General features: G+C 43.6%; 2 protein-coding genes across 5 annotated transcripts in view; one reads left to right on the forward strand and one right to left on the reverse strand.

The window, feature by feature from the left end:
- Positions 1 to 353: 353 nt before the first annotated feature.
- Positions 354 to 10351, reverse strand: MTX3 (metaxin 3). 4 transcript variants are annotated; one of them, XM_083884161.1, is made up of 9 exons: positions 10253 to 10351; positions 9732 to 9801; positions 8173 to 8249; positions 6554 to 6646; positions 5343 to 5525; positions 5126 to 5202; positions 4086 to 4243; positions 3601 to 3689; positions 354 to 2219 (listed from the first exon to the last, which is right to left on the reverse strand). In XM_083884161.1, the coding sequence occupies exons 1-9, from the start codon at positions 10331 to 10333 to the stop codon at positions 2109 to 2111; spliced, it is 939 nt and encodes a 312-aa protein (XP_083740287.1). In that variant the 5' UTR covers positions 10334 to 10351; the 3' UTR covers positions 354 to 2108. The 4 variants fall into 4 exon arrangements, with proteins under 4 accessions (XP_083740287.1, XP_083740286.1, XP_083740289.1 ...); XM_083884160.1 differs by having other exon boundaries at positions 354 to 2245; XM_083884163.1 differs by lacking the exon at positions 3601 to 3689.
- A 9305-nt stretch (positions 10352 to 19656) lies between these two features.
- THBS4 (thrombospondin 4) overlaps positions 19657 to 21437 on the forward strand; it is a gene marked incomplete at both ends in the record, with an annotated part of 39958 nt that continues 38177 nt past the window's right edge. Inside the window, one exon of the mRNA XM_083884308.1 lies at positions 19657 to 19741. Coding sequence (XP_083740434.1) covers positions 19657 to 19741 — 85 coding nt within the window. The remainder of the gene's footprint in view (positions 19742 to 21437) is intronic.

Genomic DNA, 21437 nt, shown 5'->3' on the forward strand with positions numbered 1-21437 from the left:
TCTCTGCCATCAAGTGAATGAAGTTCCTAGAGCATTGGTTTACCAGAATTTCAGACTGGCCCAATCACACAGCCCAAATCTCACATTCAGTAAGGTCAGCAAATGTGTGCCTCCTCATTCCCCCTTTCCCAAAAGCAGTTGCGTTGAAAGAAAGTAATGATATTGAAAAGGTATGATAAAAATTTAAAATCTGATCTCATGGATACGCTAAGTTGCTTCAATTTCTTGTCCTAGCAGTCAGCAGGGTTTTTGTTTGATTTTTAATGGACAAGATAAACTTTTCTTCAAGGAAGAAAGAAAAACACTCAAAAAACTCAATGTATAAACCACAAAAAACTCCACCAAAATTCCACTAAAAATCCAGAATTTTAATCTTGGAATAACAATCCTTTTTACAAAGAGATTTTATAGGTTGAGTGTATGTATTCACAAAAGCAACAAACTAAGGCATATTCTCCATAGCCGTGTTTATAAAAGAAAAGCTCTGGAAAGCTATGTGACTTGATCTCACGTAAATCTTGTCAAAGTACAGGCAGTAAAAATTATAAACATTTAAATTACTTTTCCATGTAATGGACCGTCAGTTTATACAGTTATCATGAATATGAGCTAAATTAGTTTCAAATCGCTGCAACAAATACTCTAGTAAGAGCATGAAGCTTAAAGAGTATTTTAAAGTGCTCATTAGAAACCCAACATTTCCACTAAGAAATGTTAAAGATATTACATTCCTGACATATCAAGTCCAAAGGTACAATGTGTACACAATCTACCATCTTGTATTCATAAACAGGAAATAATTTATCTGTGTATCTCAAACACAACTAGTAGCCAAAGGGAAGCTAAAAGACTATTTTGCTTTGAAAACCACCCCCCTGAACAGTTATCCCACACATACAGCTATCTGAATTCTGTATCCCAAGCACTGCCATTTTGACCGATCTCCTGGTCTCATTCTCTTTTCATCACCTTATGAAGCATCTGCCAGTATTTTGCCAGTAAAAAATCAGCATCTCTTTTTTAACAGGATTGCTTGGGTCTCTGAAACTGGCAACGCTTCTGTTAAAGAGAAAATATAACGGAACAGAAGAAATATGCCCTGCAATATACCACAGTTTGCAAAGAGAAAAGAGCTCTAAACTAGACAGACCATAATGTAACAAAGATTTTAACAATTTTTAGTTTAAATTTTGAATTAACTGTAGTGCTTATTAAAAAAAAAATAAGACAAAACTAATGAAAAGGCATTTGTGACACATTTAAAAGCCTATATCAGCTTTCTTAACAAGCCCTAACCAGTCCCTTTAAATCCATAGATGCAGTATGTTTGCTAGTCAAGTCTTGTTCTGACAGCATCTAATTAAATGTCTCCATCCAATACAAGTTTTCTGTGATTTTGACTTAACAGTTTTGCAGCATGTGGTATTATTCGGTGCACAGGTTAAGCCTGTTTCACAAAGAACTAATACGAGGTACTGTGAAATGTTAGCATTGTGCATCATTTTAATCCCCATAGCGCACATGCTTTTCAATAATCCCCTTCAATATACAACATGACAAATTTTCAAAAATACAAACAACCATAAAACACAATTCCCAAGTTCGTTAAAGCACAATAAAAATATTTACCTTCCTGCCATTGTTTTCATTTCTCAGTTGCCATGAATGGCAATGTTTTGTCTTTTCAGAGTTTGCAACTGGACTTTGTCCTTTTCAGACAGAGTGTACCCACTCATATACAGTAACATGATTACAGCAAAATCAAAACCCACAGAATAAAATAACAGTGAACATTCCATAAGCAGATTTTTAACTTTAGGTAAACATTTCTGCTAGGCTAAAGGCAAAAATATGCTGTACAAAATCATGTTAACATCTGCAGTAATAAGCTTGGTTTAGCTTAGCTTAGCTCTGGAGTAGTGTGTGGCCAGCCTGATCTATGCAATTTCTTAAAAGAACAGGTAGATAGAAGATTGTAAAGCTCTATTTCTTCTCTACTTGTACCCATTAGCATATTCCTCCCTTGCAAAACATTCACGTGGAAAAAAAAAATTTACTGTGGCACTCAGTTGAGTTAAAAAACACGTGTGCATGGGCAACAAGAGATGTCAAGGTGATAAACGACTCATGGGACTGCTTTCCTCTCCTCCTGCAGCGAGCTTGAGCGTGGTGAGCTTACGAGGGGGATGCTGAGGACTCCTTCGAAGGTTGTCGTCCATCTGCAGAGAAACAATGAGAGCCGGATCTGGCAACAGCAGAATATAGATCATACAATTAGTCTTACTTGTCATCATTAATACTGGGGTGGTGTATGCTTATTGTCAGCACCAGCAACTACTGGTGGTTTGTTTTCTTTCCACTCCCAAATATATGCCTGTTGTTATAGAGCTGTTAATCATTCCCTTACATATGGTGTATTAAACCCAGGGCACTTGGATGTGCTTCTGCCTGAGTTGTTTGGTCAAGATTACTGAGGAGAGCAACACCAGTTCTAAGAGGTCAAATATTGTACAATAACCAAATGCTGTGAGAAGACAGATCAAGAGTCAAACTGCTAACATCAAAGGATGCTTCTGTATATTCAGTACCATGCAAGAATAAATCTTTTGAAATCAGAAATGTTCTGGAGATGCTGAGTGAATTTGTATTAGTTGCACATTTCAAAAAGTACTTAATAAGCACTTGTGTTAAGACCTTTTCAAAGACAGGTTGAAATTAATCTCTGAATATAAACAGTTTACATCATAGTTTATAAACAGTTTACTTCATAGGAAATCATTCTAATGCCCTATATGTAATGTGGTCTGACGAAGTTTAGTTGGTACAGAATAAAAGCACAGGGGAGATCTGCAGAGGCTGCCTAGTCTATTCCATTTCTTCAAGGCAGGATCAGATTTTCCTCAATCATGCCTGACAAATGTCTATGTAACCCATTGTTTAAAACTTCCACAGCCACACTTCAATGCCAGAAAGAGCATCAATACCTGATGCTGCAGAAGCTGATCATAATTAATGATCTATTCCACACACTGATCTTTTTCAGCAAGAAATGCCTTCTACCTTTTCAGTTAGAGTGTTCTATCTGCATGAAAAGGCTAATTCTTCACCAGTATTTTTCAGGTAAGTTGTATAGCTTTTGATAGGTGCTGAGTGACAGCCTTAGAAACAAAGAACATAAGAAAAAACAGCTAGATGTAGAACAAGGAGAAGAGTGACTGCCAGTTGGTTAGTTACTACAGCATGCAGCTGAGAGCAAGGAAAGCTGGTGATCAGTCTTAATTTGCAGTTTTGACCAATACATTTGCCTCCTTCTTTGCTGAATGTACACTTGAGGAAAGACCCCACTCCTCTGTTGGTGTGCACACCTGCAAGACAATGTTCTTTCGGTTGTATTAAAAATACTTTTTCAGAGCAAGGCTTCATTAATTCCTCCTTCCAAATGATGTAATAATCTTCCCGCCTCTCTACTCAATGTATCTCACTAGAAAAGAAGTAATTAAAATAAAGTCCACTGTACAGTAGCAATTGCCATGCAAGGATATCTGTGAACAAATAACCACAACAAAGCAGCAAAATTAAAGATACTGAAGCAAAAGTAACCTTTTCAATCAAGTTGGACTCCTTATTTACAAGCTGTGTGAGTTTCTGCAGATTAGCATCTGCTGTATCCTGTCCAGCTGGAGACTGGCCTGGAGAGTGAAGGTAGAAAGATGAAGAGTGAAAAGGTATTTACAGAAGCTTTTAAATTCTTAAAAAATAAACTCACATTGGAGAGAGAGTTCATGCAGTATTTTTATGTAAAGAAGAATTTAAGTGTAAAAGCCATTCCACGTGAGAAAATCAGGAGTACTAAACATGAGCCTTAAGATTTTGCCAATGCTTGACAGAATCTAAAACTGAGTATTAACACTTGCTTTTAATTTTGAATCCTTTCTGCCCAACTTTAGAAGTTTCTTCATTTCCCCACAGAAAGTCTAGCACAAACTACATGAAATCTAATCTGCCTTGGTTCACAAATGGAATCCTGGAGTATTAATCCCAACAGGAGTACAGATGAGAAAAAGGAGAAAAGAAACACAACTTACCTGAGACAGTTAACCTGAAGTAGCAAGTTAAAATATCATCACAAAATCGACACAGATTGGGAAGCTGTTTCAAATGCTCTTGCAACTGTACCCTTGGGAAGCAAACTTTATAAATTGGTGCAAGAAAACCAAACACAAAGGCATCCAAGGTGGTAGGCCTGAAAGGAGTGACAAGAAAACATTGGAGTGACTTGAGATAAGACATTTAAGACTTCTACAACTTAGTTTTCCATGTATGTTGAATACAACTCAGGACAGAATATAGTCAGCCCTTCTGTCATTCCACCTCTGGCTATCAACCTGGTAAATGCTTTGTACCAACTTCCAGCATCCAATTTTAAATCCTTTCAGCATCTCTTAACTAGGGACATGCTGGCAAGCTGAAACAATAATGTCAGCATTACAACACAGTTATACTGTTCCACACATTGATAAGCAAGACACTCTAAAACACTTTTCTGGCACCACAAAAGTCATGCTGGGGACCAGGGCACCAGGATCCTCCCTCATGGACTAGTCCAACTTCAACAGCTAAAGAAGAGATCATGCTTTTCAGGACCTGTTGGCTCCATGTTGTTGGCCCTATCTGCTTCCTGCTCTGCACACATACCACAGCAATAGTGTTCCTGGACCTATCCCCTTCTCCCATGAGGGCAGTAGTAACACCTCAGCCTAAAGCTTTTTTTTTTTTTTTTTTTTTTTTTTTTTCCTACATACAAAGCCAGGAGGTGACATTCAGTGGCTAGAAAAGTGTTCTCCAGTGCACCTCACATTGTCTTAGCAGCTATGGGCAGCACTTCCCTCTTTCTGGAAAAAAGCAGGATAAAAGAGACACCACATTGACTCAGTCTGATGATCTCATTTGTGCCCTGTTTGCTCATTCATATTTACCTGAAAAGCAGAGTGTGAGACATAAAACTACTAGGAAGCACTTTTAAAATTCTGCCAGGTTAAAAAGAAAAAGGAAAATTCAGAGTGGTATAGCGGTACCTTTTTTATTAGTCATTTACCAAAATAATTTAAAAAAAAATCACACTCACGTATCTCCAAAGAAAAACTGAGATGTTCCCAATCTCTTCGACAGGAGATTTAGGCACTCCTTGGCATCCCTGTATATCTGAAGAGACACAAGACTGTCTAAGAGCCATAGGTGTAGCCAGGCTGGTATGCACAGCACCATCTGACAGTGTGCTAGACTGTTTCAGCTCTTATCTTTGACAGAAACAACTTACAAATTCCTTACTGCACAATACAGACCTGTGCCTCCACTTCAGTGAGGCTGTAGAGTGGAGGGCCTCCCTTGGTCAGCAAGATCCTGTTCAGAGCTTCCCTGGACATCTTTCCAGGCAGATACAATCTCAGTGGGAAGGCAATCCTTGAGGCAAACCATGGCTTTGTCACACTGCAGTAGTTTTCAGCCTCAACCCAGAAAGTGTGCAGCTGCATCAACATGAGGAAAAATGTAAGTGAAATCTGAATGACTCGAGTAGACATCTGGTGACACTTGACATACAAGGCCTCTCTCAGAAAAGCGGAAGAACCAGGAATTGTTGTTATTTAAGGCTATCAGGCTCTGTTGAGGAATATACTAATCCTCTGACCATAGGAGTACATAAGTAAGGCAATAGTTACCTTCCAAATAAAGAAAAACACCAAAGATATTACAGAGATCTATATGCATCTGCATAAAATTATGTATCTACTATGTATGTACAGATACATCCACACACACAGAGTATATTGAAAATAAAGTACAAAAAATGTTGCAGATATACAGCAACAGGTTTGAACTTCCTGTAATTTTGCTTTGAAATTTTATATAAATCTTAAAATACAACTATTATGAAATTATGAATTTGAAACCATGGTTAGCTGAAAAGATGAATAGCTTATGATATCATCTAGTCAGAGTATTTTTTCCCTGTACAAACTGAAGCCAAAGTTATTCAAGAGATTCAGTGTCTGTGGGTCTTATATGCCTAATGGAATTACACTGAAATAGTGAAGGCAAATGGCCATGTCTTATTTAGAACTGAAAAACTAAGCTAGTGATGGACATTTATTAAAAGTTTTAACTCAACAATTCAAAAGGCTTTCAGTTGTGTGTCGCACATCAGACACATCTTCATCAAAGCTTTTTAAGGAAATCAAATGAAACAAAAAATGGCTACAATAAGGTGTTTTCAGGATACTGTTTCCCAAAGACCAACAGAAAAAAAACCCCGTAAGTATGTGTCCTTCTAAAATGTCTTTCATAAATCTACTATTATTACTGGACACTCCACAAGCACACACGTATTTCCTTTTCAAAAGTTGCTAGGCAATATTTCCAAAAACCAGACTAACAAAACAACTATATTCCAGCCAGGACTGTGGCTGAGAGGCTTTAATGTCTCTCACATTGAGCACCTCTTACAGCATTCAATTCCAAGTATTCTGACCATTACAAAGTATTTATTAATATTTACCAGAGCAGGATGCAGTTTCTCTTCAAGTAGTGCAATATATGCCAGTGTATCAGCTCCTTGTTTTGCAGACAAATCATAATCAGCATTGTATTTCTATGAATTAAAAAAACACAACAGATTTACACAGAACTTTCAAAAAACATTATTAATGGAAAGTTACTGCAAACTTAACACCTATCAAGGCAGTAAATATATAAACAATTTTTGGAATAGAAAGCATGCACTCACTAGTAATTTCTTTTTTCAGGCCAACTCTGCCAAACCTTTTTTTCCACTTTCCATTCCTAGAGCTTTGAGCCCCTCCTGCTTCCAAAATAATTTTTGTGTCTCCTTCCTATTTGTTTACAAGCAAATGTCCAGTGATACAGAGGCAATTTTTCAATACTCAGGGAAGTAGCAAACCTCTGGTAAATCTCCATTGTCATTTTTCAAAAAGCATCTGACACTTCAGCAGGTGTAAGCATGAAAAAAAAAGCATGCATTCCCATATTTTGCTTTTAATGAACATTCTAAAAGTAAAGAAACTGGATGGTAACAATGTAAGGGAATAAATATATAGCTAAATATAAAGCTAGTGCAGTTACTGACTGAACTTTTAATTCTAACACTGGATTCTTCTAAGATACATTATAAGGATTGAAAAATTTGGTGGAGGGGAGTGAGTAGATTTGCTTCATTAATTTATAAACAAAGGGCCAGTGCTGACACTTGAACGTCTGGAAAGCAAGCATATAATTGTTATATTTTAACATAAAGTGGAGGTTTTCCCCCAACATTATGGAACCTTCATTATTCACATAAATACCAAGTTCAAATTCAATCCAAATGATTCTGAAACTTCAGAATTTCAAAACAACTGTCTAAATTTCCAACTCAAATGCAGTTTTCACATTCTGTTTTTCTCCCCATGAAGCTTTAAGTTTCACTAACATGACATTTAACAGATCATCTGACCACACAGGAACTGCATTTCTCGTGTAAAAGCAGAATAGTGGGCTAGAGGTCTATCTAAGGAATAAAAAGATGATGCCATGGTTTATTAGATATCACTGTACTTTGTGGAAAGAAGAAATTGTACAGCTTTATTCTTTGTGTACAAAACATTAAGAGTCCCACAAAAGGCAAACAAGAGGCAATAACATGGTGTCCATCAAGAAATGCCTGCAGACATTTTCATGTTACAAGCTATAGAAAAAAAAAAAACAAAAATTAAAACAATGCTGTATGTATTGTCTCTCAAAAAAGAGCACTGGGGAATGACCCATTTAAACTGTTAAAACTATAATATCCAAGGTCTACAAAGTCATGATGACACTAGAAGTGTTATAATTACAAGCAGGGTGATCAGTAAGAAACTGCTCAATTAGGGACAGCTTGCTGTCCTTTTCAATTAATTTTTTTTCATTCTTATTTTTAAATCTTTCACGCAACTAACGATTGAACTTTTAAAGAGCAGTATCTTATCCACCATTTTGCAATTTTCATGCATGAATGAGAAGCAGAAAAGCATTGGGTCTGAACTGAACTCTGGCTTTTTGGAAGCCTGCATCAGTGTACAAAGGAGACATGAAGGAGTCACTGCAAATGAAAGAAAACAAATCTTTTTGAAAGAGATCTACCTGCTTTCTTAAGAAGTTAAGTATTTTTGCTGGCTGAGAAATAACAGTGTCTTCTGATACCAGGACTGGCAGATCTCCTAGAAGGCATAAATAATACAGTCAACAATTTGTGTGACTTCTAACTTAGAAAGCATTCAGCTACTCTATGTATTTTCCTTTTCTCAACAACATGCTCTGATTTTCCTAACATGTAAACACAAACATAAAATTTTACAAAGCAGGAGAGTTCCACCAAGGTTACAAATATTCTTAGTCTATTGTGGCCTTTACTAATAATAAACATATAAAAGGCAACATCAAATCAGACCAAAGCCAATGTTTTTGCTAGGTATCCAATACTTTGAAAACCAAGATACTTGCCTGGATTTCAGATGTTCATCTTTAGACAAAAATTCCAACTAAGTCCAGCTGCCCTCTCAATTCATCCACCTCTGAGCCTCTTTGCAATTTTTTTTCCTCCCCTTCCCCTCCAAATCCATTTTAACCATCTTTTTTCTTTAGCCTTGCTACAAAAGATGCCCAAGCTACTACTGCATAACCATGAATTACTCAAAGAACTAAATATTTCTTTACTGCCAGAAATTGACTGGAAAGCCTTTAGTTCATAAGATTGCAGGATCAAAGCCTGTAGAGTGCAAAGTCTCTGTAAGAGGGGACACCTTACAGCACATCCCCAACAGAACTGCCAGAATGAGCCCAACAGGATGGTGCTAAATAATATTGAAATATCGATTATCACCAACATTTAGTATTTAAACAGCTTTCTTAATTGATTTTATGTATTTTCCTTATGAGGACAGCCACCAAATCTCTACCAAGTCCACCCAGTTCTTGGTGTTTTCCCCTAACAGAAAACAACACACTGAAAAGCAAGAACCAAAGACTCAACTTCTGCATGAATACAGGACTGCCTGAACTGATAATGTGGTTAAGTGACAGAGGACTTAAACCCTGCAGTGATTTTACCTCTCTTAAATACACCACGACAATAATTGCTGAGCAAACAAATAAGCAATGAATAGAACCATCAGAAGAAAAAAAAAAAAAAAAAAAGAAGTCCTCTCTGACAGCTTACCTCCACTGTTTCTCGGTCAAACCCTCTAATTCAGCACAGTACCAAACATCCCAGCTGGTGTAAGCTGTACTTGCTGAGGCTCACATTCCACTTCCAACAGTACCAAGCCATTAAAATACAAGTAACTAAAGAGCTCTTCCATACACGTCTAGTTACTGCCTTTATAAATATGCAAAAAGCTTGCAAATTTGCTTTCACTATACCATCAGTTCAGACTGCCTGGCTGAAACAGTTATGTTGGCACTACTGCTCTGTTAACTGCCTGTTGCCTCACCCATACACATTTTAATAAACCGTCCTCTGGAGCACTTTATTTATAACTTCCACTATTTCATTCTCACAAATTCATCACACTTGATCCTGTGAAGTCATTTAATTGGGGCAGACTGCACTCATGAACACAAACGCAATGCAAACACAGAAACTGGGTCCTGCATTTATAAAACAGCTGTGATTAGAGCAATAAAGGCTGCAAAGATTGTACCTTTCGGAGCCCTCCAGGAGTTATTTATAGTATTCACTGTCAGGGGAGCACCAGAAAATTTGGCGTAAGCCTGCAATAAAGATCGGAGGGAGGGCAGGGGAGAAAACCTGTCACAACGTGTAAGAAAAGCGTAAAAAAAAAAAAGAGCTTTAGAAGTTGTGTTAAACACCTCACACTGGCACTGAGGACCAGCCACCGGCAGGTGCGCGGCGGGTTTCGGCCAGGCTTCTTTGCCCTAATGCGGCTCCGGGGAATGAGGGAATGCTGGGCAGAGGCTCCGCAGCCCCCGGCAAGGGCTCGGCGCCGCCGGGAAGGGCTCGGCGCCCCCGGCAAGCGCGCCCGTGGAGAAGGAGCCCGGCCCGCGCCGCGGGCCCAACATCCCGCCTCCCACCCCCGGCCTCTCCCGAGGCGAGAAGGAGCCGCGCCAGCCTCCCTACGGGCGGCAGGCGAGCCCCGCGGGGCGGGGGGGCAGCCGCTCCCTCTCTCCCTCCCTCCCGGGCCGGGCGGTGTCCGCCCGTTACCATGACGGTGAGAGACTCCGGGTGCAGGGAGGGCAGCCCCCAGTCTCCTCCCCAGCAGCTCAGCTCCATGGGGGCCGCCATCTTGTCCGCCGCGCGGCCCCGCTGCCCCCGCCAGGGGGCGCCCCAGCGACAGCGGCCGGGGAGGGCGGAAGGCCCGGAGTGGAGTTCAGCGGAGCGGAGCGGAGCGGGGTCGCTGATCCCGGGAATCCGCCGCCCGCCCCCGGAGGTCACAGGGTCACCGAATTTGTTGGCTGGGATAATGCCTCTGAATCATCGCCACCAAGCTCTGGCCGAACCCCGTGTCAGCCAAGTGGCGCCAAGTGGCACATGAGGATTTTCCTTGAACGTTCCTCTAGGGATGGTGACTGCCCCAGCTCCCTGGGCAGCCCATTCTGTTAAAAATAGGGAAGGAGACAATGTTTTCACCTTAAAATGCCTTTATTGATCAGCTCTCAAAGGGGTAGCTCGAGGGATGGTCTGAGCCCTCGCTGCTCTCCCTGGTTCACCTTTGAGCAGCAGGTACAATTCGGCTTTGCAGCTTTGGTCACTGCAGGTGCCAGAGCCCACCCTCCCAGGTGTTCCCAGAGTTCGCTCAGGTCGGCCGCTCCAGGGGTATCCCCCCCTTCTCGGGCACTCTTTAAGTTACAGCAAGATACAAAAAACCTGTTTACTAACACCTTAGGACACAGCCAGTTCAGTACTGTCTTTTGTGGGTCCAGATTAGGCATCAGTTTGTCTCGGCTGGGGATTTTTTGGTGCCGATTATGTTCTGGCTTACGGCGGGGGTTTCATGGGTGTTCTAGTGATTTCCATGGCAGCAGGAAATGCCAAAGGGTCACACGTGGCGGCACGTGCAGTGTGGGAGAACACGCACGACGATATCGGTGGTATCGGCGGTGGTATTGGTGGTATTGGCGGTATCGGCGGTATCGGGCAGTATGGGTGGTATCGACGGTATTGGCGGTATCGGTGGTATCAGCGGTATCGGCGGTATCGGTGGTGGTATTGGTTGCTATCGGGCGTTATCAGCGGTATCGGGTGGTATCGGCAGTATCAGCGGTATCAGTATCAGGCGGTATCAGGCGGTATCGGATGGTATCGGGTGGTATCGGCGGCAGTATCGTCGGTATCGGGTGGTATCGGGTGGTATTGGCGATATCGGGTGGTATCAGGCGGTATTGGTATCGGCGATATTGGGAGGTATTGGGCGGTATCGGCGGTATCAGTGGTATCGGGCTGTATCGGGTGGTATCGGGCAGTATCGGCGGTATCGGCTATATCAGGCGTTATCGGACGGTATTGGCAGTATGGGCAGTATCGGGCGCTATTGGGCGGTATCGGGCGGTATCGGCAGCGGTATCAGGCACTATTGGTGGTATCAGGCGGTATCGGCGGTATCGGCGGTATCAGCGGTATCGGGCTGTATTGGGTGGTATCGGGCAGTATCGGCGGTATCGGCTATATCAGGCGTTATCGGGCGGTATCAGGCAGTATTGGCAGTATGGGCAGTATCAAGCGCTATTGGGCAGTATCGGGAGGTATCGGCAGCGGTATCGGGTGCTATCGGTGGTATCAGGCGGTATCGGCGGTATCGGCGGTATCAGCGGTATCGGGCTGTATTGGGTGGTATCGGGCGGTATCGGGCGGTATTGGACAGTATTGGACGGTATCGGGCGGTATCGGCGGTATTGGGTGGTTTTGGCGGTATCGGGCGGTATTGGTGGTATTGGGCGGTATCGGGCAGTATCGGGCGGTATCGGCAGTATTGGGCGGTATCGGCAGTGGTATCTATCAGTGGTATCGGTGGTATCGGCGGTACCAGTGGTGGTATCAGCGGTATCGGGCAGTATCGTACGGTATCGGCAGTGATATCGGCAGTATCGGCAGTATCGGCAGCAGGGGCCGGGGTCCCGCCACGCCGCTGAGAACACTGGCGTGTTGTAGGGCGAAGAATGAAGCAGCCGTGCCCTGGCCCCCTCCGAGGCGGCGGCAATTCTCGGGTTGGTTTTCTCACCCGAGATTCAAGTTGTTTAAAGTCCTTGGCCCTCTAAAAGCCCCGAGTCGCATTGGTACAAAGAAGCGGAGTCTTCAAGGCCTTGCTTTCTGGTTTCTCGAGTTGTTTATTATTTGATATCAGAAAGTTTTTCTCCGCTCCCAGCCGAGGTCCGGACAGTGGCTGGGACACGAGGCGACTGCCCACCGATGGGACGTCACCTTACATTTATACAGATAATTACGTATAGGATATTTACTATTTCACACCAATGCCTAGTGCTTACACTAAGAGGGTCACTTCTGCTTTGACCCAATCCACTCTAACTATCTTATTTCATCACCACCCCAGAAGATGGAGGATGAGGAAGAAGGAGAGGGACACGAGGTACCACCCAAATTCCACCATCTTGTCCCCCATTTACCTCTATTCTAAGAATCCTAAAACTACTGAATTTTGTATGTTCTACTGTGCTAAACTACTATTTTCACTTCCTGGTGATTTGCAATTCCTCTCCTTGTGCTGGAAGTTTCTCCCATGGGCTAAGATCAAACTCAGTGTCTTCCTGGGCTCTGTGCCAAGGTTTCCAACTCCCCTGGACCGGTTCCACACCCCCCTGTCCTGGGCTCAAATTCTCTTTCCCAGGTTTCAGGTCATCCAAGGGGATGTCCTGGACTCCAATAGGCAATGACCGTCGGTTTCTAAAAAGCAAACCTGCTCCCTGCCTCTGCAGGGAGACCATAGTGTGGCCCCCTACTGCCACACTACGGGGGTTTACAGTTACAAATTATTTGGAACTTTAATACACTTACTACATGTGAAAAACGAGGTTCGCTTTTTGGTAAATTTTAAGAAATATGTTTAATAAAAAAATTAAGATAATTAGGAGATAAAAAAAGCTTAAGTACGGCCGGCTTGGTGACTTGGCATTCAGCCAAGTCCACACTTTGCTATCTTGGAGACATTTTTTAAATACTCTATCGCAACAGTTTATGAATATTCATATAATTCTATAAACTAGTTTTTATATTCTAGGAACTGTTTTGCATGGTCTTTCTTTGGGTCTGCCTTTTTAGAGCATCCATGTTTTGTGGCTGTGTCTTCATTATCACCTCCAGCTTGGGCCTTGGTCTGTACTTTCTCTAGGTGGTAGATGCTGATAGTTGGTATATTCGTAGCACAGTCTTCTTTACATGTTTACTGGATGTTACTTCGACTAAACAGACAGTTTAAGCATACTTACATTAACTACTACTACTATGCTTAATTTTCTTTTACTAATAGCAGAAATAAAAAACTTATATCCTATATTCTTACCACAACATTATTAATCATATAGCACACATTTTGCGAAAAGCCAATTTTATAATACACATTTATAACACTACACAGCAATTAAGAGGACTTTAACACTTTAAGCTTTTAACACATAACTAGGAGTCTTTTTAACTTTATTTCTTTCAATTCCAGTGTCTAATCACACTTGCTGTGTGGAAATTTTTCCAAATGTCCAGTGCAAAGCTCCCCAGACACAGACTATGTGCTCGTACCCACGCCCCATCCCAAAAGCACAACCCCTGCCTGGCTACAGCCTCCTTCTCACAGTTCCATTGCCTTTTTCTGGACTTGCTCCAGCATCTCAATGTCCTTCTTGAATGGAGAACTATGTCTTCTTGTGCTGTCACTACTTTCCTGGGAGAAGAGGCCAAGCCTTATCTGGGAAACAAGGTCCTTTCAGGTTGTGTCCAGGTGGGGGTCAGCCTCCTGGGAAAGGGACTGGGGTGGCCAGGACCTGTGATCCTGTGGGGAAATGCTGCAGTAGTCCTTTTGAAATGCTTTTGGTATGTCTGGCCGAACCCTCACCTTCTGGGAAAAAAAAAAAAATTTGGCTCTCAATGAACTGTTAAAAGCAGCCTCAGCAGTTTTCATTGTAACCTATTCAGTGTGGTTTTAACTGCAGATCTTTAAAGGCATCAAGTTGCCAGCTGTTTGTTCCAGAGCTTGTGCAGTCGTGCCACAGCGCATCTAAACGCCAAGTCAAGTTTCCATCCTTTCCACATAAGGAAAAATTACCACACTGGTGCTAAAAAAACAAAAACCTGCACTGACCACCTCTATTTAGGTCTTCTATGCATAAGGAGGAGAATAAGGGTAAAGCTTAATTTTTCCTTTCACTCTCCCAGATCCACAATTTCAGATGCACATGAGATTTGTGGAAGAAAGTGTCATGATAAAAATTTATGCCACAGATCTCAGATAATTCTGCTCTATTTTATGGGAGAAGAAATACATACCAACATTTTTCCTCAGGAAAACATACCACTCACTGGCAATATTAACAGAAGCGCTTTTTTTAATTATTATTGCTACATTACATTTTTCCTTTTAAAGGCTTATTTAAGATAAATATTCTAAGGATAATTTTTTTATGTCTTTTCCTCCCTACAGGCACCAGCTAACTTCTCAGTCTGTCCAGGTACTTTGCTTTGGTCCTTTCACCAGTTGAACTGAGATGCACTGACATGCAAAGCTCTGAAAGGGAATTGTGGATGCTAGCAGCTGTGATCCCAAAGATCTGTTTCTATAAGGAATATTCTGGTGTTGGAGTGAGGCCAGAGGAGGGGAATGGAGATAGTGAAGGGTCTGGAGGCCAAGTCCTGTGAGGAGTGGCCAAGGGAGCTGGGGGTGTTCAGCCTGGAGAAAAGGAGACTCACAGAGGACCTTATCAGTCTACAAGTACCTGAGAGGACAAAGGACACTGTAAGATGGGGGGGCGGGGTATGGGGGGTGTCAGTTTTTTCTTCCAAGAAGTATTAGGACAAGAAAAAATGGCCTCAGCTTGCACTAGGGAAGGTTTGTATTGGACATTATGAACAATTTCTTCCCTGAAAGGGTTGTCAAGCATTGAAACAAGCTGCCCAGGAAAGTGATTGGAGTCACCATTCCTGCAAATGTTCAGGACACATTTTAGTGATGAACGTGGTGGTGGTGGTGGGTTGATGATCAGACTTGATGGACTAAGAGGTCTTATTTTAAGAAAAACCTAACCATTCTATGAGCTTTTCTGTCATACGGATTTTCTTAAGGCGGGCTGCAAGAAGGCTTAGGAAGTAAATAGGAAAGTAAGCTTTGCCTTCAAGCCCAGTTTATCTCTGTGGTGTTGTGAAGTCTGGAGTGAAAATAAAAAAGAGGCAATCTGTGCCTTCTCTCCCCCGTGTCAGGAACTTTTTCCTCTTGGTTGCCTACATGGAATTCCTATCAGTGTAAATGAAAAGTAAGTAAGTGCATTGAAGATGGATATATGACTTGACTTGAAGAAGTGGAGCTTCAGTTTGTGTTTTGGAAAAGCAAAAATTCTTTTGAAACCTGTCTTTGAAACTTGAAACCCTTGAAACCAACAATTTATTTTTTTTAATGAAGCAAGATGAAAACCAGGAATGTTGACATAAATATGAAAGGATGTGTTTTAGAGCTGATACTTCACTTGCCTTAAGATTTTTATATCTTAATTGCCCATGAATCCTGATTTTTAATCATCCATATAATTCTGTGAAAACAGTGAGTAGTCTCCTGATGCATATTAGGAACAAAACATGTAAGGTGAATTAAGCAGCAGGGTTTTTTTCTATTTCCCTTACCCCATTATTTGGAATTTGAACAAGTTACAGATACTTGGCAAAATCTGTAATGTTTGCTTCTCTATTCTGTATGCCTAAAATATATCAAATTACATAATCAGGGCTAACATTATAGTGATTGAGGCTTTCTTGCAGATTCTATATAAAAAATTAAAATCACATATTCATGACTTTCTTAAAAAATGTGACTGACATTATAAAAGTTTCTTTGAAATACAGTTGATTAATCATGTTAAATCATTCTTGCTTCTTATTTAACCTCCAGTAATTTAAACTGGATTTTGTACTTCAGAAAATACCCAAGATGGAAAAGGCAATTACTAATATTCCATTGTTTTTATTGAAAATGTTGATTAAAAGGTCATACAGTCACTTCCAAACAGAAGATAAACTTTCTACTTTGTGAAATCCCTTAGAGAAGGTTGTGCTTGAGCACAAAATCCCCTTTAGTCTGTTACATATTCCAACATAAAACTCAGAATAGAAATTAAAACTGGAAAAATTACAGTGACCTTTACAAGTACTAAATTCTTTTAAACATGGACTTAAGCTTCTGTTTATATATATTGTGAACCTTCTATTCATACTGTGTTGTGCCTCATGGGCTGTTTGCCAAACATTGTTTCCGGATGCATTCTTTATGAGTAAGTACAAAGAATATGCAGATACAGAGTAAGAAAAGAATATGGCCCTCACAAATCTAATGAATAAATAATAGTACAAACAAAATCCTCCTTCTGTAGGGCTGGTTAGCACCAGTGCAAGAGACACCTATGTATTTAAACCAGAAGTAAGGAATGGTAAGTTATAATTACTTAATAAATATTTTTGTCAGATAAGGAATCTTTCAAGAAAACATTTCATATGCTTTGATAAACTCAAACTCAGTAAACTCAAAGTACATAATAAATGCCTGCAAATTACTGATGGTGTTCCCCTTAGGTGAAAGCAAACCCTTACTATCCTTTTCTCTCTCTCTCTTTCTTTTTTTTTTTTTCAAAACTGTAACGATTTTGCAGACCTTCATAGTGTTTTTCTATCATGCACTTAAGTATATGTTTCCAAAAAATGTTCTTTGTTGAGTCAAGGTTTTTCCTTAATAAGCAGTTGAACACCACCAGTGCTGCTCTAGATCCATGTATTAGCCTTGCATCATCTGTACTGTCCTGCCATGCTTTAGGCTGGGGACAAATTTTGAACTAACACTTCTTTTTAAGGACCTTATGACACTCAAAGTTCCTTCTTTTCTTTTGCTTTCTTCTTGCCTCTTGCTTACCCCTTTTAGCCTCCCTTTTCTCCCTGCTCCACAGCACTCTGCACCTGATGATCTGCTTTTCTCACTCCCCTGTGCAGCTCTTGGCCAGCCCATTGACACTGCCACGTCATCCTGTCACTTCCACTGCAGGGGCAAGGATGTGGGAGTGAAGCTGAGGTATTTCTTCTTGTGTGGAGACATATACAGAAGAGCAGTAGGGTGAGGAGAAGGAATAGCACCGTGCTGTGACACAGTGGATATGGCAGAGCACCCTTCTGCCTGGCAGTGGGCAGAGGAAGAAATGGGCAACTTAAGGAGCAGGTCAGCACTGCTAACAAGAATAAGAAGTGCTAAGAAGTAAGGGTGTGTTGCAGGGTATGTGCCATGTGAGGAGAGCAATGAGAGGACATGAAAATAGGCCAGCTGAAGGTATCTGAAAATCTCAGTGGGCCTGTGTTGGCGAGCAGCCCACAGCCCTGCTCTGTGTGGTGTAGAGCTGCTGGGGCAGCCCCTTTGCAGGGCTTGCAGCCCCTGCCCTGCAGTGTGCTGTGTCTTGCCTCACACACAATGAGCCTCCCAAGGGCTGCTCTCTGTGGTGCTCCTCAGATGTATGCACCAAGCCTGATGAGACTGAACATTAATCAACGCTACTTTGCTCGCTTTAACATAAACTTTCCCTTCTATTCTTGCTCTACTTTTTATGATGTAAATAATATCAGACAGCTCCAACTTTTCCAGCTGAGTGTGGATAACAAGCTGCGATGGGGCCAAGCAGGGCTTCCTGGATTTCTGACGTCACAAGAGGTTAATCAGCAGAACTGATAGATACAGAGATGTACAGGGCAAAGAGAGCTGTGCAGCAGGATGGGAAGCTCACAGTGTGTTTGCGTTTCTCACTTGCTCCCTTTCTTCTGTATTTTTAACATCAGAAGTGCAGAGGCTAAAATTTTCTGAAGTAGAAGACAAGCAATGGGATAATGATATCCTAAGGGAAACACACAGTGCTGAAAATTGTTGTAGTTGAAAGAAGAAGGGTTTTTTAAAACTTGACTTTGGCTAAGTTATTGAGTTTGGGAGTTTGCTAAGACAAACAGCCTTTTTCCATAGTCTCCATCTGGTAAGTTTGAGCACTCCCAATGTTCTGAGCTCTTTAAATGAAACAAAGGAGCAGATGATACATTCCTCAGTTTGCCAGTCAGAATCTTCTAGAAACCCAGTTTGCCCCAGTCTGCAATCTGCATAATCCCTTTTACTGGCCCTCTTCAGTTAGGAAAAGTGAACTATTTAAATCCCTGCCAAGACCAAGTCTGCACACTAGAGCATCCCCATTTCTTTTGACTTCAGATATGCATGCAGAGAGAATGAGAGAGAATCTATTCTTATGTATTTAAACCTTAACAGTTGACACTAAACACCTGCCTGCAGAGCAGGCAGAGAAACTTGTGAGGGACAGATGACAGCTGTATTGTTGTCAGAAGGCACAAAGAAATGTGTAGTCACCATTTGCTGAACATAGAAAGGGAGGCAAGAGAGATTTTTAAAATCGTGCCAAAACTCAAAGTTAAGCAAAGTAGTCAGCAGGACTAGGTAAACAAGGCTGCATTTTCTTCATGCTTCTGACACTCTTCTACATCCCTCACCAGGCTGGTGGTTCTCTGAAGGGCTGCTTGCAACAGGGCTGGGACTTGCTGTCCCTCCTGAACTTAGGGAACTCTTGCTTGCTTCTTTAAGCACACCAAATCCACTTTTGGGGCCATCTTCTCGTGACTGGTAGTGAGCACAGCACCTTATTAACCTTTGCACTTCACGATCTTAAAGGTCTTTTCCTACCTCACCAATTCTGTGATACCATGAATTTACAGCCATTGAACACATTTCAATTCCCAGGGCTCCTCAAAGGGCAGACTCCATATTGGCGATTGAAGGGGAGACAGGGAGACCGACCATGATCAGAATCCGATTTTACTCAGGTTTTCCAAGAACTTATATACCATTTCAGTAAGGTTAATAATTTCTACTACAATAATTAGATTAAAAGATCATACAAACAACTCATACATTTTTCAACATATCCATATAGGGGGTTGATTGAATCTTCTTCTTTTAAGCAAATTTCTAATCTCATCTTCTTACAAGCTCAAAGTTCTGTTTGTTCTTTCTAAAGCATCCTAGTCACCAGACTAAATATGCTAATTAAGTCTGTCTTACTTTCGTAAATCCCCACAACTCCAGACAGGGTCCCCACAGGTGTTGATCTCTGGGGGGGTTGCCAGGATCTCTGGTTCTGTCCGAGCCATCTCCATCTCCAGATCCTGGCTCGGGTCCCGACAGCGCGCTCTGTCCTGGTCCCCCCCGCCAGCGCTCGGCTGTCCCCCGCCCGGCCCCGCCCGCTTTTTGGTGGGGAGCTCCGGCCAATGGCCCTTCTCCGGGCTCCGGGGCCGTCCCCGTTAAACGGCGGGGCCGTGCCCGGAGCGGTGGCCGTCCCTCGCCGCCCTGCCCGGCCCGGCCCGCGGCCGCGATGGGGAGAGGGAGCGGCGCCGCGCTGCTGCCGCTGCTGCTGCTCGCCCTGCAGCTCTGCCCGCCCCGCGCCGCCGCGCCCCGAGGTAAGGACCGCTCATGGACCGCGCTCTCCTCTCCCCCCTAACGCTGAGGGGCTTCCAGCGTCCTGTCCCCTGCCCTCTGCCCGGCGGAGAACGGGAACACCTCTGCAGCTGCGGGGGAAAAGCCGGAGCCGCCCCGCCCGGCTGGCGGTGGATGGGCACCCCAGGGGATGGGTGGGTGAAGTAGCCGCTGTCAGCCGCTCCCCTGCAGCCTGAAAAAAGCGGGTTTTTAATAGGTGTGCTGGTAGCTGCGTGGAGCATCTTGAAAGCAATAAAAGTTAAAAAGATTCCTGGTTATGCGTTGAAAGTTTAAAGCGTTTAAATCCTCTTAATTTTTATTGTGTAGTAAGCGTGTTAATGTTCTGAGTGGTTTGTAATTGTAAGTGCCTGTAGTGTGACAGTGAAGAGCCACCTCCATGGTCTCGCTGCTAAGGCAGGGAGCACATTTACTCTTTGGAAACCGGCGGGCGGGCGCCGCCGCCACCGGGGTCTGTGCCGTCGCCTCGGAAAGGGGCAAGGGGGTTTTGTTCTCCGCGCTCCCCGGAGGGCGCCGGGGCAGCACCGCCGCCGGTCCCTCCTCTCCCACAGCCGCCAGTCCCCCTCTCCTCCACCGCCGCCGGTCCCCCCTCTCCTCCACCGCCGGTCCCTCTCTCCTCTCCCACCGCCGGTCCCCCTCTCCCCCACCGCCGGTCCTCCCTCTCCCCCACCGCCGGTCCTCCCTCTCCCCCACCGCCGGTCCTCCCTCTCCCACCGCCGGTCCTCCCTCTCCCCCACCGCCGGTCCCCCCTCTCCCACCGCCGGTCCCCCTCTCCTCTCCCACCGCCGGTCCCCCCTCTCCTCTCCCACCGCCGGTCCTCCCTCTCCTCTCCCACCGCCGGTCCCCCTCTCCTCTCCCACCGCGGGTCCCCCCTCTCCTCTCCCACCGCCGGTCCCTCTCTCCCACCGCCGGTCCCCCTCTCCTCTCCCACCGCCGGTCCCCCTCTCCCCCCCCGCCGGTCCCCCTCTCCTCTCCCACCGCCGGTCTCCCTCTCCTCTCCCACCGCTGGTCCCCCCTCTCCCACCGCCGTGCGCCTCCTCCATCCCTGCCCGCGCCGCCACCTGCGCGCCCCGTCCGCGTTTCTGCCCGCGGGTACGACCCTTTGGCATTTCCTGCTGGGCATGGAAATTCGTACAACACTCGTAAAACCCTGCTGTAAGCCAGGCACCAAAAATACCCCAGCCGAGACAAACCGATGACAAAATTCTGACCCACAAAAGACAGTACTGAACTGGCTGTGCCCTAAGGTGTTAGTAAACAGGGTTTTTTGTATCTCGCTGTAAGTTAAAGGGTGCCCGAGAAGGAGGGGATACCCCTAGATCGGGCAGCCTGAGCAAGCTCTGGGAACACCTGCGGGAGCGCGTTCCCGGCTCTGCAGGGACCAAAAATGCAAAGCCAAATTGTACCTGCTGCTCAAAGGTGAACCAGGGAGAGCAGCGAGAGCCCAGACCATCCCCTCAGACCATCCCTCGAGCTACCCCTTTGAGACCTGATCAGTAAAGGCATTTTACGGTGAAAACATTGTCTCCTTCCCTATTTTTAACAATCTGAAGAGCCCTTTGTCCGGTTGCAAGCTCTCCTAAATGAGAAGTGAATTTCTAAGCCGTGAAAAAACTCTTTGGGAAAACTCTACTACACAGTAAAGTTCATAGGAAAACTCCT

The sequence above is a fragment of the Zosterops lateralis genome, assembly GCF_965231275.1.
Source record: "Zosterops lateralis genome assembly, chromosome: Z".
In the NCBI taxonomy this organism is placed as follows: Eukaryota; Metazoa; Chordata; class Aves; order Passeriformes; family Zosteropidae; genus Zosterops; species Zosterops lateralis.

Excerpts from the sequence above, each read along its gene's own strand:
- MTX3 (XM_083884160.1), bottom strand. The coding sequence starts at position 10,333 with ATGGCGGCCCCCATGGAGCTGAGCTGCTGGGGAGGAGACTGGGGGCTG. Across the intron at positions 9,802-10,252 it reads CGGAGTCTCTCACCGTCATG|GCTTACGCCAAATTTTCTGG; the intron begins GTAACGGGCGGA and ends TCTTTATTGCAG. Across the intron at positions 5,526-6,553 it reads AGAAACTGCATCCTGCTCTG|CTGCACACTTTCTGGGTTGA; the intron begins GTAAATATTAAT and ends ATGTTGATGCAG.